We start from the raw sequence: 20,423 nt of genomic DNA, 5'->3' as shown, positions 1-20,423 counted from the left end.
GTGGTGATATTGGAGCACACTAACTGCACTGGAATATTTCATAGTGGTTAAGAAGTGAAGGCACAGCAACATCCTATTGTAAAGTACTTGTGAAGTTCACAAAACAAACCTCTTCATGAGAACATTTTAACAACAAAAGCAGCTATTATGACTTGTGATAGCAGCAGAAAAGCCTCGGTGCTTCTGATAACTTTAACAATGACTCTGAAACTGAAGCAGCTGAAGGAATACAGCCATTATTAACTGTATCAGTTAAACCTGTGCACTTCAGCGCCATATGTAGAAAGCATTGCAGGAACTTCTTTCTTTTTCTTTAAAATCGATGTGATATTGTAACATTTCAGCCGGTTGCAGCAACACCAGCTTTGTAACTGACCTTTTTTCACAGTAGACATTTTGGCATGTCATTGCAGAAAAAGTAAAGGTGTAATAATTAACATTTAGGTGATGTATTTCAAGGGCTTTGGGTGCAGTGCATACAGGCCCACTGACAGCACTTGTGGAATTGAGCCAATGTTGTTTCATTCACGCTTTTCTTGCTAAGACAAGTCAAATTGTCTGGCGTGAAAAAGGACGTATTATCATGCACCACAGTAATGCAGGGATATTGTGTGATGTATGGATTTTCCCTTTGGTGCATCAGTATGCGTTGGATCAAAAGGTAACATTTTACTGCTAATATCAACTAAACTACAACTAAACTAAAAACAAAACAAGATGTATTTTTTCCAAACATCAGTTTTAGTGTTTAAAAATAATTTCTCTTTATTTTGCCACATAAATCAGAGTTTTAATGTACTGTTATACAAATCTTTCAATAAATTTCCTTCTGACACAAAAATAACCATTACGTTACACAGGCGCACGTACACACATACTACATGGACACATGCACGCGCACGCACGCAAAACACACACGCGCAGGCACGCATGCTCACATACACACAAAACAAAATCCGCCATTCTTGATTTGGCACTTTGGACATATGGAGCAGTTTGCATTGATCTGCTGGTTTGGGTGGCCATGCAGTGCAACAATCGCTATGTTTGTAGAATGACATCCCTTTCCCTTAAAGTGGGCCACACTCACCTACGCAGGGCCCAGGCTACAAATATAGTTCACATGAGACCACATCGACATGTACGGATCACATGAATACTTGTACGCACACACACACACACACACACACACACACACACACGCACACGCACACACAGTTATGGCAGGAATATGCAAATGTTAGAAAATCTTAAAAAGAAATAAAAGAGGTCCATACTTCACACCTCACCTCTGCTGCTTTGTTATTTTACATGACACAAATGCACCAAATCAACTCCAATTACTGACAATTTTTAGAGAGAAAAAAAATGCACAACTTCAAAGTGTTTATGATATTGTGGGCTTTGAATCCCCAGACTATTTCCTGCTCTAACAGATACGTAAAAATGTGTCTTCTGACTGTTAAAACAACAGTGAGGTGCCTTTTAAGTTTTCTCCACTGCAAGAAACGACAACATTTTCTTGACAAAATCCATAAAAATGTCTAAGGAAACAAACAAAATGAATCACATGGGTGGCTGTGTGAACTGCTGCGTGTTGTAAAGAGTAAACTGGATGATTTGAAAGGCTTAAGGTGAGCCATGGACCAAAACAACATGGGGAACCAGTGTCTCTTACACCCTACAGTAAATGCACCCTGAAACACCCCCTATTCTAACATAAGTGCACACAATATGAAATAAGACCATTTACCACAACAGCTGGTCTGTCTTTGAATTTTGTACAATGTTATGATGTCACATACATAAATAACTATCAGATTTCCTCACAGACAAATGCAAATTGCACACATAAAGAATTTGCAGCCTGAATGCAATACGTTTTTTTCCCCGCACTGTGCATCAAATTGGAAATGTTTCTTTTACATTCAATTGGCTTATAATAATTATGGCTATGAAACCTATATAAATTAAATACGTTTTCAGTGTTTTCTGTTACATTTGTAGCATTTAAGACAATTAATTAAAATGTACGAGTGTTCAATAGTGACGTTAACAATCCACTGTGTGTCCCCAATTATTCCATTTTATTTAGTTTTTAAATAGTTTTGGATACTTGTATTACAGAGGCAAGACATTTGAACACAGAGGAAACCTGAACGTGAAAAAAAAAAAAATCACACCCCTGAAACCCAAGTAAGAAATTTTTTTAAAAGAAATGTAAATCATGACAGGGTAAATAAACTCCCTTTGCAACACACATTTATCTGATGAGTCATGTTTGTCAAAAAAAGCAGCAGAAATGAAAAATATAAAAAGAAACAGAAATCCATTTAGTAACTCTTGAGTGCTTCTTTTAGACTTTCCACTGCTGGAGGCAGATGAGATCTGAATTCCTCTTTGGGACTCTCTATGACAGACAAAGTCAATTCATCGCAGAAAAATAAACCTTGACAATGGATTTCAAATAGTGTTGTCACAAACATCTAAATACAAAACACGTACAATGTGAAGTCTTCTCTCCAATAAAGATTTTAAAAAAAGACATAGAAATCAAACGATGTTTTGAGGATCCTAAGGCCTGTTTGAAATTGGCAGCTGATGATAAAGGTTATGTTTCTTTTACATGAACACATTTTTCCATTAGCCGCTCAACAGAGGCTTGTATCCAGACAATGACAAAAACCCTCCACATACTGCACTTCTATTCTGTTTCTATAACCTCACACTACAATGGTGAAACTGCATTTAGGTTCTTGCAGACTGCCATCCAACTGTTATTTCACCACACGAGTACATAGAGGGTTTAAGGCAGCTTGGAAGTCTTCATTTCCACTAATGTAATGTTAAGTAACCACTATCACTCATTAGTTTACATCCTGGTCTCTTTATCCATGTCAGAAGTGTGATTGCTGTCATCCTTGCTACTGGAAGTTTTGACAGAACATTGACTTGTGTTTCCTGTCTGTTAGGATGTTCAGAGTGTCCGGTATTTGGTTCTTTGTAAGGGTAAACAGACCCGCCACACTCCAGCTCTCTGTGGTTTCTAGTTCGTCTTAAATGTTTCTGATGCTGAAGGGACTGTGCGTTGTTGTCCTGGGCCTCATGTGGCTTTGTCTTTCTGGTTGCAGTTGTTGTCTGTGCTGTTGTGGTCTGTCTGGTTGTCCTGTAGGCTGTCCTGCTGCTCTTTGGTCTGCCGGCGTCTCGATTTGACAGGTAGGACGAGTACCACCAGGAGACAGAGGAGGTGTAAGCAGAAGTACCAGGACCTGCAGAGACATCACAAAGTGAGAATTAGCATCTCAACACAGTTTATTACAAGTAGCCATTGGAGAATAAAAGAAAGCCTAAAATTATAAGTCAATTTATTAGAGTGTTAGTGGAGCTAAAAAACAAGGGATGGCAATGTCGGTCAGCCAGTCTACTGCTTTAAAATATCTCAAGATATATTAAATATCATGGACATCTTGGATGAATTGCCAAGAAATACATTCATGGTCCCCAGAGGATGAATCCAAATGAATTTGGGGATCCCCTGACCTTTCCTCTTGCACTACCAAGAAGTTGAAATTTTTGGCTTTTAGTGAAATGTCTAAACAACTATATTACATTTGCAGCAAACATTCACGTTCCCCACATTATAAACTGTAATAACTTTTCATCGAGCACCAACATCAGGTTAAAAGTTTCATTTGTCCAATGCATACCGAATACTTAAACTAATGACATTCCCATCAGCCTCAGCTGTACTTAGTGTTGAGTGCTTATAAGCAAATGTTGCTAACACACTAAACCAAGATGGTTATCAAGGTTAACATTATACCTGCTTAACATCACTATGTAAGCGCGCTAATGTTAGCATTAGCCTGTGCTAGATACAACCTCACAGAGTGGTTGTAGACTCTTAGTCTTGTTACTTTAAATCGACCGCAAACAGATAATAGCTTTGAGAAAGGAAGGGCGACTGACAACCCCATAATATGCATCATAATAAGGGAGGAGGCTAATTGTGTGGCATATGCGAGAAGAAGGAATTTAACGTAACTAAATAAGGTTTAGTAAAATTTTAGAAAAGCGCTCTAGAAAACTCGCAAAAATGATCTAAAACAGGAAAGACCAACAACTTGTCAGACTATCCCGTTACACTCCTCCTTATGTGCTGCCTCCTTCTCCCCGACCCCTCCTGCTTTAATGAGTCAGTTTTCTATCGCCTGTTTGGCAGCCACGTGCTGATTTAATGGCAGTCCTCATCTGAATGACACTGACCATTGTTGGCCCTTTATTTCATGGCAGCGGCCGAGCAACGTTAGGGCCGCTCATTTTATTTCCTCCTCATCAATCCTCCCCATCTTTCGATCATTAAGCTGTCTCGTTAACTGTTACGGCCTGACAAGAGGGAACCAGGCTAATGAAAAAGTGTTAATTTCAACACCGTAGCCAGTAACTTCATTTACATGCTTAATATAACACTTTACACAACAGCAGGGAACAAAACTCACTCTACTGATTACTCAACAGAAAAGCAGAGGCCATAGTATTCTCTCTTGAACACTGATGTTTTGTTTCATGGACTCCAACAACGATCCCTTAAAGCAATATTGAATCAATATCAACACAATATTCAGCTGAACACACATACCTGTAGAATTTGAGTGAGGGTCCCACAGCAAGTAGGACAAATGGCGCCACTGTATAGCTAATGGCAATCTGAGTCCATGCCCACGTGATGACATCATAGATGCACTTGTACGAGTCAGAGACCAGGAAGTACGGTCTGATGTTGTGCCTTACCTGGAAGAGCAAGAAAAACATCCCGTGAGTTCTCAACATTATTTTCAAGTGAATGAACTGTAAACTTTAAATTGCATTCTACTCTTTCTGCTGTGAAGTAAACTAGACTTTAATTGAACCAACTGACCTAGCTTCTGAAATCTGCAGCAGGCATTACTGCCTACTTTTGTTTATCTGCTCATCCTTCTCTCTCCCTTCCCCTCTCTCCATCTGTTTCCATCTTTCCAACTCTTCAGAGAAATCTATCTCCGTACATGTCCGTGTGGCAGTGGCCAGTAGTTTTATGGTGTAACTGGGTCAGTGGTCTCCTTGTCCTCTTTTAGACAAAGAAGAACAAAGTCCCTGCAGGAACTCACCTGCACAACAAATTTACTGCACTGGCATTTCAGTTAATCAACCCTTTCCCAAGTAGATTATCCAGAATTAGAGTTAGCTTCTGCCTGTACTATCACTCCACTGTCTCTACATAAATATCCTCTAGGCTTCTTCTTTCACAAGACCAGAGTGAAAAGGTCTGGCTTGGCAAAGATTAGTGGTAATGGCCTTAAACATAAGACATAGGTGGTAAACTACTTTATCATTATCCCCTTACTCTACATAAAGGGATTTTGTTGCGTGTTTGTGGGTCTGCTAAGCAGCACTGGTAACTCTAAAGAGATCTTAGACTCCTGCAGAATGATGGAAAAACAAATAAATCTAATTTCTGGCAAAAAATCAATTATGGCTGTAGGATTCAGCCTCTAAATTATGATTCCCAGGCTGCAAGGGCATAATGTACCACTCAAGAATTATGACATATTGATCTATTAGGCTGAGTCTGGCTAGGAAATGCTTCAACAATAGGTTCTGAAAAGACAAAGTGTGTGTACTCACTGCACGTGCAGCCATGGTCATGGCAATGCCAGTGAGGAAGGTCAGGTAGTAGCCTGGGTACACCCCATGCCACATGGCTGACAGCAAGAAAGTGGCTGCAGTAGGGTTGATGGCACAGCGCTCATAGCACACCCTGGGGAGAATATTGACATAACAGCCAGTGTTAGGTCAGAACAATTAAAGTAGAAACAAATGAAAGGTTTCATTCCAAACGTCCAGACACTAAATGTTTGTTTTTGTAATATGAGTGTTTTTTTGTGTGTATTTTATCAGTCCTTATGTGGCATGTTTGCAATCCAACCATTCAAATTATGGTTTCAGTCAAATGTGATTCAAATCTAAATGCTAGACTTGAGATATGCAGATATGCAGATATGCAGATATGCATCATGCTTATCTTTCCACAACCCACTTCAGCCAGGGCTTGCTCACACGAACGTCACACAAATGTTTTTACCTTTTGAGCCAGAGGGCTGTCTGGATATTCCAGTTGTCTAGGAAACTCTTGAAACTGGTGGCAAACTGAAATAGGACCCAAAACAATATACATTTAGGTTTTGTCTGAAAGAGGCCTTTATCTAGATATAATAGGTCTCATAAAAAAAAAAAAAAAAAAAAAGATCCTAACCTCAATGTCCAGAATTCTGAGGTTTGATATCAGGTCCCACCGTGGGGAGCCATCTTTGTTGTAACCATTGAAGCCAAATCCGGCAGCGTTGTTGATAGCATCAGCTGCAGAGGAAAGGTACAAATGTGTCTGAGTACTACAACAGCAACAACAGTAAAGAACGACAGCCGCTCCCCATCCTTAGAATACATTAGTTTGTGAAGCAGTGACAGAAACAGATGGAGATACAGCATCACATGTATTTGTCATCGGTAAGAATGAAGAGCTGCAGTTTTCAATTGAGCACTAGATGGCACTGTTGCGCCAGGAAACGCTGTTAAATAAGAGGGCCTTTTTTTAGGCTGCATCTCAACATACTGTACAGACTACTTTAAAAATAACCAAAATCTCAGAAGCCAGAACAGCTCAGTGAGTTCAAACCACTCCAATGAGTCTTGCTGTAACTCCATATTCACTCACTTTGTTCTGAGAGTAAAGCAATTAAACTCTTCCGGGGGAAGTAGCAGAGTCTTCAGTCAAAGTTGATTATTGACAGGCGGTTTCTACGGCTTTTACGTTTATTTTTTTTAGTTGGTGTTTGTGTCGTTGCTTAATTTGTCTTTTTTGGGGTTTCTTTAGGAGTAAATGTGCAACATTAACGTGCAATTGAACATCCTCGTTAGTATGTTTATGTACAGTTGTTTTTAAGTGGTAAGTTGTTGTTTTCTTACTGTGAGTGTATGTTACTGTTCCGGGTCTAGCGGGGTCAGTGCCTAATGCTCTTATTCCTCTATGGCACATTATAAAAGGCAATTGTATTTCTCACTGTTTTAAGTGTTATATATTCCTGCACAGATCCCAATAAAAAAAAAAAAAAGGTTCATTATTGACAGACGAAAACAGACATCTTATACTGAGTTACGTGTAAATCACTGTCTGACCAACTCACCAAGCGTCCAGACGAAGTAGTACTTTGGCCTCAACGCCAGCATGGCCAGGTAAAGGTAGATGACTTGAAGGTAGAAGGGTGTGGAGCTGACAAAGTCATCGTCTATGGAGTGCTCCACCGGGAGCAGCTTGCACAGCGACAGATAGATGGCCAGTGAGATGGCACATGTGCACAGCTTGGAGATGACGTCATTCTGGGTTGGAGGAGAGATTAGAGCGTGGGATACAAAAGAAGCAACCCAAAACAAAAACAACAATAACCATAGTAGGAGGCATGATAGTTGTATTTCAAAAACTCTTGTTAAGTTGACTTGAGGTTAAGCCCTTGAGGGTTCTCTCGTGTTTTATATTTAGCGACGCCAGCTTTTACCTCTGTTCCAACCTCTTCACAGACAAAAACAAATTCTGGAGCGTAATTTAATTATTAATGTATTATGCATTAAGGAAACACAAATAACCTTGAGGCTTAGATATTTGCGTCATTAAATTCTCAATAATGTCTCATGTTGCTGTTTCTCTAAAAGGGAACCAAATGAATTATAACTAACCTGCACCCCTTTAAACAACTCTATTACTATTTAAAAAGAGGACTGCAGTTTAAAGTCCCATTTTGTTATATCTTAGCGACTCATTAAATTACTCTATTTGAGGGTTTAAAGAATTTCAGAATGTTTTTTTCCCCGCCGAAGCACAGAATGTAGGTCTATTTGAGTATTTGCACAAAAAATTGTGTTGTACCTTGGGTGAGGGTTCACTCTGCTTGTACTTCCCATTCTCCTTGCCGTTGGCGTTGGCGTTCTCCTGGTGGCGTGGCTGGTAGCCTGTGCCTTCGATGAATGCTATGTAGTTGTTGTAAGAGCACGTGGGGCCTGCGAGGATGCCCATGAAGTTACAGTTGTAGCTCAAGTACTCCAGCAAGCTGGGCATCCGCCTTAAAGGCCCCAGGGAAGAGACAAGAGCAGACATATTGTTTCATGCAGTGTGGTAACCCCAACATACACAGTAAAGGCTGTAAAAAAAAATGCTGCATTGTATCAAAATGTCCAGGAAAAACCTGAGTGCTTTAACTGGAGGTTTTATAGTTTCTTAATGTTCTTGCAGAATTAAATCTGCTGGGTGAAGTAGCAATCTAACAGCCTGAACCAGAGCTCTCGTTTTGACTGCTAATGCCTCACCTTCCCTGTAGCCATCTGAGAGTTAGCGGCTGACTCACAGTAGCCCAGCAAAGGTTTATGAAACAAAGGTTTGGTGCCTCATATTTGGGATTGTATAGGTACACTGGTCAGTCTCTGATCAGCCTCTGTTCTGTTTAGCTATGTTGTCGCATATTAACTCCTTAACTCATCCCCACCCAAACCCTGCTTTGTACATAGTTTCTGCACCATCTCTAATAGCACTGTAGCTGTCTGAGAAAGGAATCTGCATTTGTAATGCAGGATCGATGGAGGGTAGGGCATTCCTACAATACCGGTCACATGAGAGAAGTGAAAGTGGGGTTTCCTGGATACTGAGTGCCTAACAACTGCTTGACAACACCAGAGAGAGCCGGAAAGTGACTTTTTATGCAGAAAGCAATGAAGCCTTTATTAAAATAAAGAGAATAATTTCTTCCAAACTGAGTTCATTAACTCTGATTTAACACCACGTTAACTCTTTTAATCCAAACTGATTGAATGAGCCCATCATCTGAAGCAGTAAAAACATACCTGAGTCACATACCTGATAGCTAGGTATTTCTGACTGTGAGTCAGCTGCACATCTCGCTTGGTCAAACCTACAGACAGACACAAAGAGATCAAGTCAAAAAATACATTTAATTTATGTAAATGTCCAAAAAACCAACCATACCAGAGTCATACCTCTAAAAACTAATCATCTAACATGGGTTGTTCCAGTGTTCTGGTTGTACTTTTGCATTCTCCTTACTAATAAATCTTCTAATAAATTACGCCTTTGAGAGACATCCTCATAGCGGTTACTAAGGAGGATAGTCAAAAATTGCAAAAATAAACTCCTGCACACTGTCTAACTTGCAATATAACGTTTGTTTGCAAAGTTTTATAACCAGACCTTCATCTTTTTGCAACTTTTGATCTACTCATCCCACACCTACACACCTGTACACAAGTTGTGACAACTTGAATCTATCTATCTATCTATCTATCTATCTATCTATCTATCTATCTATCTATCTATCTATCTATCTATCTATCTATCTATCCATCTATCCATCCATCCATCCTCATGAAATAGGACTTTTTTGTCTGTTTTGTCTTTCTTTGGGCTATTTTTATCAGTCTGCTCTTTATTTACTTTGTTTATGAACACCTGCAGCATTGCAAACTCAGACTGAACACTCATGACCTGCTTTGACATCATGGGTTACATGTAAGGTTGAGTTTATGGCTCATTGTGCAACGCTTTATTTAGTTAAATTCTGCTGCTCCTCTGGCCACAATTAAACCTCTAATGACATTAACTGAATAAAAAGATGTGCTTTTACTTTACTAACTCTGTTTTCTTAAGAGCTGGAATATGATTTTGTGTGTGTGTGTGTGTGTGTGTGTGTGTGTGTGTGTGTGTGTGTGTGTGTGTGTGTGTGTGTGAGTGTGAGAGAGAGAGTATAAACAGCAGGCAGGTATCAGGGTGTGACAGTTCTCTGAGGATGGGGATTACAGTCTTAGTTTCTCATTAGACTCACAGTTGCGAGGAGAATCAGTGACCTGAGCAGAATTTGAAACACTACACTACTCTACACTGCATACACATGCATGCATGCACCCACCAACACACACACAACAATACATAAACTGCTATTAGACTGCTGATTGTGTTCAGTCTAGAATATCCTGAGGGGACTTAAGAATCCAAGTGGGAACTAAAAAAGCTGTGAGCGACTCATCACCCTCTCAATCTGTAAGCCACTCTGACACTTGATCACGCTGTATATTCTAACCTCGGTGTCAAGTCTCTATTTTTATTTATCGCTCATTAGCTCGTGGCAAACTCTTACTTCCTCATTGGCATGGTACAGTACTAATATGGCTAACTACATATACTGTACATTGGTTTTTGCTAATTGACGGTTAAATCATTAGCATCCACTGTTTAACAGCATTCAGCTCGTGTTCAAAGTCGCCCATTAAACTGCTCTACAGTGAGAGAAGGAGAGAGTGCATACTTGGTCATTGCCCCATTACATAACTGTGTTTATGCTCTCTTTCTGGTTCACTAGTCCATTGTCAGTACTGACTACTGGCTTGGAAACGTGGTCCTGTGATCTGTTTTTTTTTTTTTTTTTTTTTAAACTCCAAAGAGAATTGAACCATTTTCACTTCTGTCACGTCTGCCACATTTTCCACAGAGGATGCACACACGAACGCTGAAAACACATATGCCGTAGAGACATTTTCATGATCGCCTTACCATCGTGTATTTCAAACGCCAAGCTGGTAATCTTCTGTGTTATAACCATCATGGGCCTGATGAAGAGCATCAAACAAGAAAAAGGGAAAAGTTAATCTTTATTTTGAACGCTTATCGTTTAGTTTATCATGTTAAACTCCTAGCCCATGTCGTTGCATTTTACATGGGTAACTAATGGCCTATGGTGCCAGTTTATCTTGTAATAACAGTAACAGTGTCAGTGGCAGTAGTATCGTCACAATGGGAAGTTTCCTCCAGTATAATTGCAGAGCATTTTGAACTTCCTGTAAATATTCTTTCTATTCTTCTTCTGTATCCTTCTTCCTCTTGACTTCTCTATTAAAGAACATTGTAAAGTCTGCTCTCATGTGCTTTAGCCTGCATTTAGATATATACAATCTTTCTGCTGATGTTTGCATCAGCATGTTCCTGTCTAATTTTATACATAAAAAAACTGCTGGTGGCAGCATAAAGTTTAGCTTCAGAGTAAAAAAAACAAGCAACAGGCCAGAGATGTGGTCTGTTAGTAATAAAATTACTTCAAAGTATTGAAGGAAAATTATAGACTTTTTGGTCCTGTAGAGCAAAGCACATTTGGCTACAAGGCTCACATTGACGTTAATAAAAACGTGACTTTGACATTTTGAAATAAAACAGAGGGACAGCAATCGAGGTAGTGAAAAAAGTGAAATCTCTGCCCTTGCAGAGGCTGTATGGGTTTGCATTAGGTTGCTTAGCAACTAGCCACCCCCACCCTGCTGGGAGTGCAGGCTGTCTGCTTGAATTGTCAGACAGTCTGGAGGAGTGGGAACCAACCACAAGGAACTATAGTCGCTATTGACGTCCTCCTGCCGACACAGCAGTGTGACACGATCCTGCTTCTGTTTAGCTCAGACTGGTTGAGTCATATCCAATATTCCCTTGACTCTTTAATGCTAACTTCCCTTTTTAGTATCATTTGTGCTCCATTTAGCATTCAAAGGCCAGCGGAGGTCTTCAGTTTTAAACTGAGAACCACAAAGATTCTAAAGCGCTCTGTGGTCTTAATGTAGCTTACCCTGTGAAATCTGCAGAGTACATGCCGTAGTCAAACACGTAGACTCGTGTGATCTGACACAATATCAGATAGCCAAGCGTCACAATGAAGCAGTACCTGTGCAGAGAAAGGGAGAAAAAGAGTAATGAGAGAAATACATTTAAAAAAAGAAGTGAAAATGCATAAATGCTACAGATACACATATGTTCTAACACTTTGAATAGCAAGAATTTAATCCACGCAGTGATCATGACATCTTATTCACTTTAAAACCACAAGAGTTCTGAGGCGAAAAACTTTCCTCCCTTTGTTCTCATATCTGTGGTTGAACAAGAACTTTCTGTACTGGAATACAGTATAAAAGACAGTGGCCTCAGTAACAGGGCAGAGCTATGGAATGGGGGGGGGGTCGAAAATTGGACAAAAGGGCAGAGGAGGCTCTAATAATGTGTTACCGTAGACCAAAGACAGAGCAGAACTAAAGCCTGTTGCACAAAAGCTGTTGCAGAGTTAGCCCAAGTCAAAGCTAGCTGGCTAGCATTCCTCTGCTGCCAACAATAAGAGAATTGTGCTGCTCCGAGAAGGAGGACAACACACCAGCTAGAGCGAGGCTGCATTGCTGATGAGACACAACAGGACCTCTTGATTCTGAGACCGTACTGTATCTGCAGTCCAAGGCACCATCTGATCTCTACTGCCAAGCATTTAAATTGAAATAAAAGAACCCACTCAACAATGCTGCAATATGAAATATTTTCAAGCCGTTTAATAATCTTTTTCTAAAAACTCAGACGAATACTACACACTGTTATTAATAACAAAACCTTGAGAGAAGGCACTGAAGATAATTATAATACAATTCTGTTATGTGCTCTGAAAGTCCTGTTTGTATCCAACCCACACTTGGCATGTTTTTCAGTGTACACAATATTTTTAAGAATTTTGGGAGACTACATGGCTCTTTACAAACGCCTACATATTCCCAAACCTCATCTAAATGTGCTGCATGGATACATTCAGTAATAGTAGTTAAAAATGTGTGTTTTGTGGTGAGTAATTTATTTTTGGAACAAAGCTGGGTTTGCAGAGCTTTCTTCTTTTATTTTAAGATTATTTCTGGTATTTTGCCTTTATTTGGCAGAGAGAGAAAGAGAGACAGGAAATGTTAGAGAGAGAGAGAGGAGGGGTCAGGAATCAGACAGAAACTAAGCCTATTAACTTAGACAAATATGAGCCTGGAGCTATTGATTTTTTTATTTAAAAAGGGAATTACATTGACAGAAGAACGTAGCTTTACAGTTACAGTCGCTAAGAATAGAGTTTTACCTTGAAGCAAGCGATAATATCCTGTTGTGTCCTGCAGACTACTCCAGCAACATAAGGTCAACAGCGTTCCCAACATTATTGTTAAAAACTATTACTTGCATTAAAATCAACAGAAATGACACACTTGGCAGATATTTCACCAGCTTTAGCACAAAGAATAAATATGCTTAATACTAGGCTACATGATATCAAATATAATTTTAGTAATGCAAGAAAGCTTAACGTTTTTTTCTGTTGACTCTGCTAACATTTGCAGTCCTTAGCAACAACCCTATTTCACAAAGATCAGCTTTCTGTACTGGCAGCACACAGCTGCAGTTAGCAGTGAGGATATGAGCTATATGTGCTGCAGCAGCTATATTTGCAGTGGGCCCACCAGGGATCCTGTCTTTATCCTCCTATGATTTGTGTTTGTGTAATTCACAGCTCGGAGGGCGGTGTTTCATTTCCACTCAAGGCATCGGACTGGAGCCTGGGACTAAAGTAGGCTGGCCTCCCACTGTGGGACAGCGGTAGACGGGTCGACGTGTAGACAAGGAGCCACACAGGAGCCGCAGGTATGGATACTCACAGTACGTGGAGCCATGAAAATGAAAAACAGGCTATAAATAAATGTCTGAACACTCAGAGACCTCTCTCGAAGGTTGTGTACATATCGTAAATGCCTGGGAGGCACACTTCATGCTTACACAGATCCAGAGGAAATTTCCATCTGTTCAGCATGCAACTGTGAGGCGGTAATTTGCACACTTATCACCGGCAGGTTCACAGTCATGCTTTCACACCAAAACTAATATGAATTCCAATTAAACTGTATGTTTATGTTACAGATAACAGAATGCAATCCCTCCGTTTCACCCTTAATTCAGGCCCTCCTGTGGATAAGTTGTAACTGGAGCTTGGGATGTCTACAGGGCTGACATACTGTGCAAATAGAAGTCAAAACTTGTTTGAGAGCCAGTCAGTCGACTCACACTGCTTCAGGAAATAAACAGACATATGTAGACGCTACAGCACAATTTGCTTTAACTGTGGTTCCCAAACTGTGGAGGAGCCCGCACAAGAGTTAACAAGATACATCTAGGAATGGGACTTGGTTCCAGTTGAGAACCAGTTCCAAATTTCCTGGATCCTTCGGCATCGTATGCCTCTGAGCTTATCAATTCCTTTTATCAGTGCTGACATGTTTATCTGACAGTAGCGCATTGAAAAACAATGTTAAACTCATTGCATATACGCTGCTGGAACCTTGTAACCTGAAAAGGAGTCATGGCGGAGAGGAAGAAACCCTTGGCTTCATTTCACACCAACAATGTGAACATCTTTCTATGCAACGTGGGCTTAAATTACAGGGAACGCCATGTATTTAACACCCTACGCAGGAGTGCAACCACTTCCCAACCAAGCAGCACGTCCATTACCAAGGGAAAATATCCTATGATATAAGACACTTAGCAGAGTTTTTCTTTGACAAAGAAAACCTAAATGGAAATGGTCGCTGTATAAATGTTAGAGATGGATTTCACCGGCTGCAGTTGAGGCCGACTTTTTTTCCACGCAGAAAACTGATCAAGAATCAGTAAGGGAAGCGGACGGATAAGCAGAATCGACAATGGAACTGGTATTAATTCCCATCCCTAGTCTCAACATCCCCTCTCCCTGTCCCTACATGCCAAAACTTGCCTGAGAGCCAGTCAGTTGACCGACACTGTAATAAACAGACGTATGAAGGCACTGCAGCACCATTTGAGTTCCTACGATACATATGAGAGGTCGCAAGATGATTAACAGGATAGGAAAGAATTTCTGCTACACATAATTGTGTTTGTGTTTACTTTCCTGCAGTTTCTGCTTCATTTCTTGTGTCTGTGTGGTGATGGGGCTGCTTCATTTCAATGGTCACAAGCCAAAAAGTTTGAAAACGTAAATAATAAAAAATAATACATCGCCATGCTGCATCACTTGAAAAGATTATATTTCCATCAAGCTTGATAGCATGCCATGTCTGATTTCTTCAACAGTCTTGGGTTATTACAGTTTTGTTATGGTTCTTCTATAGCACCGGTATCAATTAGAGAGGGCACTCGCATTACAGTCAAAGCCTTCTCCATTGGTCACACCGTATCTGACGATTTCACAGTCTCCTGTCTCTCCTTGCCGTCAACCAGCAGGCACCGCTGTGTCGCTTAGATAAGTAGGTCTAAGCGTCTCGAACATTCCCTGTCTGCTCACCACATCCAACATGTGACCTGTCAAAAAGAGTGGGGGAGCGGCAGAGGGGAACTGTGAGAGATCCAGAGCTGCACAACAGTGAATAGTATGAAATATGATGCCTCACCACAACACAAAGTCCTCAGTGTAGAGTCACACTAAGCCAAGGTTTACCAGAAAAAAAAACATTTTAGCAACTCTATAAAGCTGTCACACTGCACTGTTTCCCCCAAGGGCCGAGCATTTGAGTGGCAGAACAACAAATAGAGAACACAAGGCCTGCCACAGTGCACTGGTCTTGGGAGTGGCGTACTGCTCAGGGTGTGTTCCCAAAGTTTGTCCAAGCCTAACTGTTCTCATTATACAAGATCTCTAGTCAGCAGTATTATCATTATCAAGGGTAGGTGTCATGCACTTGATACAGCAGTATGTAAACATATGATAGTGACTTTATACAAAGTAGGGGACTATATGCACATGCATATACATATATACATATTTGAAAGCAATGCAACCGACTCAAACTTAGTTCAAAGACCACATGAACATTCGGAGGACTTGTACACTTAACTGCCAAAAGCACTGAGCCCCCAGTTAAAACTCAACCTGTTGCTGCAATAGTGATTCATTTGTTATGCAAAAACCCAAGGCAGTGGGTTCAACACCCTCTGCAAACATGAGCATGTCAGTGCGTCCTGCCTCTGTGGGTCTCCTCCTCTCTGCCCCGGAGCTGCACCTTCATCGAAGGCCGGGGGCGGGGGCTTATCTCTGAATGAGATGGAGGGTGTGTTGGTTTGGCTTGGGCACAGCCACAGTTTTCAGTTTCATAAGCAGACGCCGCTTTTCTACCCACTCACACAAGGGACAGGACACCAGGCTAAAAGCACTCTAATGCTCTTTATAGGAGGTTAAACTTCCAGGAATAATGTGATATGACTTGAGGTAAAACATTGCTAGTCGTGGAAATGACATATTCTAGTCTGGATAAACATGTCTTGTGTTTGAGGTTACGGTCATTCTGATAATCTGTCACTGGGTTTTGGGTCCTGCCTCTCTGAGGGCAGTCGTGATTGTGATGATTTGATAACATCTATTTAAAGTGCTCTTCCCGGGGGGGGGGGGATGATCGACTGCCTACACCTGCACTCATAACCTTGAATTGTGGTAAAAAAATAACATCAAAGACAGTGTGAGTGTGTGTGTGTGTGTGTGTGTGTGTGTGTGTGTGTGTGTGTGTGTGCGTGCGTGTGTGTGCGTGTGTGCGTGCGTGTGTGCGTGTGTGCGTGCATGTGTCCGTGTGTGCGTGCGTGTGTCCGTGTGTGCGTGCGTGTGTCTTGCTGAGCCATGGTCACAGATGGAAGCCCGGGGGAAGAATCATCGTCATCGTGATCCAGGGTCAAAAGCACAGACAAACGAATGAAGACGCAAATAGGAGAATGATCATTATCAAACATTATCTGCAATCAAATTTGTTTTCTTGGTTTACTTGCCATTTCAGGTTTATTCATATGGGGAATGACAAGGCAATTTCACAATTATGTGTGTTTCTGACACTTCCAGGAACCGTGATGCCAAATGATTTCAGTGGAAACCTTATACGCTTTTATAATCCAATTCTGCATTTCAATTGTGCTCCAATTGCACTCACTTGTGCATGTGCTCCAGGCCGGCGAAGATCATCACACTGTAGGACAAACCGCTCTGCACCAGGAAATGGAGGGAGTACCTGTGGAGAGACAGACACCATGAATGATACAGTTATTAATCTCATATTCAACTTTTAACATTCCCTTGTCATAGTTTCTTGGTTTGTTATTTGCCGGAAAACAACCGTCTTTCTAACACGCACACATACACAGACACGCCTCTTCCTTGTACTAAACTAAATTAGACTTTATTTGCTCTCGGCATAACCATCCACATCCTGCTTTGTCATCCCATACACTCATTAGGAAGAGGAAATAACAGCATTACGAAACCACAGTTACACCATCAGCCATGTGAAGCTTGACCTTTGTAACCAGTAATGTGTCATCTCCAGTCACAGTACAGAATAGTGACAATCACCATCACACAGTGTTCTTCACTGATTCACATGCCTTCCAGCTGCAAGATTCCTTATACAGCACCATTACAGTGTGTGCCTTGATCAAACTCTAACTTACCCACCTCTCTCCCTTTCCGTGTAGCACACATACATGAACAAAACACACAGTTCAACAGCCGCAGCAGCTACCAGATGGGTGTTTGAAGGGCACAGTGTGTGATTCTACCGACGTCAAGCCCTCCAGGAGAGGAGAGATGCCACAATGTGTTAGTAGTGAGTCAACAAAAGAGGGCAAGGACACCAGGGGTTGGCGGGGGGAACAAGGGGACACACGCTGGGTGAATTAAGTGAACAACCCAGCAAATAAAAGGGTTAAGAATGCGGCAATATCTGACGAAGGAAGAGGAAAAAGATAAAAATAATACAAAAAGACATTGTTTCAACTGTTCAGCAATCTCCAATTGTTTTCTCCAGTGACATTCAGAAACAAGCTTGTGCGTCTGACAGAGAGGGAATACAACCTAAAATAAACCGACACTCTGCAGCATCTGCGAGGCAGATCCTCTAGGGCCGCAGCCAGGTGCCCTCTAAGACAGAACAGTGTGTATGTGGGCAATGGAAGTGAAAATGTGTGAATAGAAGTGTGCAAACGCAAAGTGTGTGCACAGATGCATTGATGCATTGCACGTAAGCGTGTGTCTGGCTCTAAGTTACTGTGACTTACTCTGCTTGAGAGGTTTAGCAAATAATTACACCCATCTTTTTGAATCCCTAATATCAACCTGTGCACCTATGTATGTGTCAGCAGAATATGTCCCAAACTTGGTTCGGCTATTGGGTAAAAACAATGTCACCATGGGCAAACAGCCAATTAGATTGTGAGTTTTTTGTCTTGGAACAGTATAAAATGTGTGAAATGTACTTTCTTATTCTTCGAGACATTTTGTTCAACTCCGGACGGTGTATCAGGTCTGTTTGCATAATATATACTAAGAACACTTTTATTCCTGTAATTAGTGTAAAACAATAAATACTTAGCTTGGAGCACTGTGCCAAGTGCAATAAATACAATATACTAGCTTTGTAAAATGTATCTGTTTATAGATATTTAAAGGGGCTTATGCTCTATTAATTACTGTAGCAAATAAAACTCTTTGGCAGGCTTTCACAGACGTAAACGTAATTTATTGATAGTTTGGCACATTTTGGACAAAGAGGCTGTCATGTCTTGGTCAAGTGAACAGGACGATCCATCATTAAGTGTGAACTGTGTGAATAATAATGTTTTTTTTGTTACATACAGAATACTATGTCCCTTTTCTTCCTGACATTACACTATATATTGTTTTGTTGCCCAGTAAAGAGGCGCCTAATCACAGCTCATTGACAATAGTAGTCATTATACTTACATGGTCTAATACTATTCTATGTTTCACTTCCATATTTTTTCATACACATAATTTTGTTCAATTACAACTTTTTAATGTGAATTTATTTTGAACAATAACAGATTTGCATACTTTTGTGTGTCATTGTCATGCCATGCTTTAACTAGAAAGTATTCTTGTTTCTGATTCAGGAATGAATTATACAACATCAGCTCTCCCAGCCACAACAAATAACCTGACCCGACCGCAGCTCAGTGTCAGTTGCATCGTGTACAAGAGCAATCTATTGGCAAGGTGATCAAATTAAACCCTATCACCTATAACCTGATGACCAGGTAATGTTTCACCTGGTTAGCATTACCCCCACTATCTGGATGTGTGGCTAATCTTCCCTAGGTTTGTTCTCCAACACACACACACACAGACACAGACACAGACACAGACACACACACACAGACACACAGACACAGACACACAGACACAGACACACAGACACAGACACAGACACACACACACACACACACACACACACACACACACACACACACACACACACACGCAGTACTTTGAGAGGCACTCTGCCAGAGGTACAGTGGGTTGTCTATTACAGGGCAATAGCTTTCTAATTGGATATCAGTTACTACCCGATCGACCCATTTGCTTTGGCAAGGATGAGGAGAATGAGGATGGGTTGAGGGAGAGTGAGGAGGGGAAGGGCCGTGAGGGGAGGCGGCAGAAGTGAGAGGAGAGAAGGATGATGCCGGCAGACAAGTAGCAAACAAGGAAAAGGGTGTTGGATGATGACTGGAGAACAAAACCGAATAAGAAACAGCAAACTCAATGGAGTAGCTAATGAGACAATGAAAGACAAACCCATTACTCAAAACAACTATCACCAATGATACAACCATTAACTAGCAGTGAAATAGCTCATTTAATTGCGGTACTTCATGGGAAAATCTACCTTGACGCTGTAACAATCAGTAAGCCATTTCAGACTGTGTAAGTGACTACTAATTAATTAATAAATAATAAATAATGAGCACTGAAATTTTATGTCAACTATTAAGCAGTAAATTTAATTCACAATAATTCTAATGCAACACTTAGCCACTTTGTTAGTTCATAATTAGGATGCAAGAATGCAATATGTATTGGTTTTTCATTTGACAAAATGTTTGCCGCCTTATCGTTTACACTTTCTGCTCAGGTAACACAGTGTGCTATCTGTCCAAATCCAATCACTCACCAGTTGTTGGCCCTTACACTTAAAGCAGAGCTCAAAGACCCAGCAGGTTAGCATGTTGCTAATGCTAGCAAGCCAGCAAAACATCCGGTCTGGGGTTCCCTAAACATTAACCCAGTCCGGAAGACCAAATTAGGTGCAAATATAGCATGCACTTTCACTTACTATTCAGTCTCTTTGGATTCAGTCTTTCTTTGTATGCTTATACATTTATGCAGTGCAGACACAAAACCTGTGGAGGTGTGAAGCTCTGTTTTGTTCAAACAGAGAGTGTTTTCACTCCCAAATGGTACATCTACATGTAGAAAAGACAGCTGAAATTAGGCTGCAATTAAACATAGTTCTCATGATCAATTCATCTGTTCATTCTGATTAATGAATAAACACTTTTGTCTTTTAAAAAAAAACAAAAAAAAAACTGTAAAAAAATACCCAATCTGATTTGCCAGAGCCCCAGGCAATGTATTGAAGTTTACTATCACAGTTACAAACAGCTTCAAATTGTCACATTTGAGAAAGTGGAA

The 20,423-nt window shown here is 40.7% G+C and overlaps 1 protein-coding gene across 3 annotated transcripts in view; it reads right to left on the bottom strand.

Annotated features, from left to right (window-relative positions):
- Positions 1 to 739: 739 nt before the first annotated feature.
- mboat2a (membrane bound O-acyltransferase domain containing 2a) overlaps positions 740 to 20,423 on the bottom strand; it is a 43,696-nt gene continuing 24,012 nt past the window's right edge. For all 3 annotated transcript variants that reach the window (XM_051391315.1, XM_051391332.1, XM_051391322.1), the window contains 11 exons: positions 16,867 to 16,944; positions 11,703 to 11,798; positions 10,646 to 10,701; positions 8,939 to 8,993; positions 7,958 to 8,150; positions 7,221 to 7,413; positions 6,293 to 6,396; positions 6,122 to 6,186; positions 5,665 to 5,797; positions 4,640 to 4,791; positions 740 to 3,269 (listed from right to left, as the gene is read on the bottom strand). In XM_051391315.1, the coding sequence (XP_051247275.1) occupies positions 3,104 to 3,269; positions 4,640 to 4,791; positions 5,665 to 5,797; positions 6,122 to 6,186; positions 6,293 to 6,396; positions 7,221 to 7,413; positions 7,958 to 8,150; positions 8,939 to 8,993; positions 10,646 to 10,701; positions 11,703 to 11,798; positions 16,867 to 16,944 (1,291 nt within the window). In that variant the 3' untranslated portion in view covers positions 740 to 3,103. The remainder of the gene's footprint in view (positions 3,270 to 4,639; positions 4,792 to 5,664; positions 5,798 to 6,121; positions 6,187 to 6,292; positions 6,397 to 7,220; positions 7,414 to 7,957; positions 8,151 to 8,938; positions 8,994 to 10,645; positions 10,702 to 11,702; positions 11,799 to 16,866; positions 16,945 to 20,423) is intronic.

Source organism: Dicentrarchus labrax, unplaced genomic scaffold, assembly GCF_905237075.1.
Source record: "Dicentrarchus labrax unplaced genomic scaffold, dlabrax2021, whole genome shotgun sequence".
NCBI lineage: Eukaryota > Metazoa > Chordata > Actinopteri > Moronidae > Dicentrarchus > Dicentrarchus labrax.
Note: the sequence above shows the minus strand (reverse complement) of the source record. Positions and strands in the feature narration are given on the sequence as shown.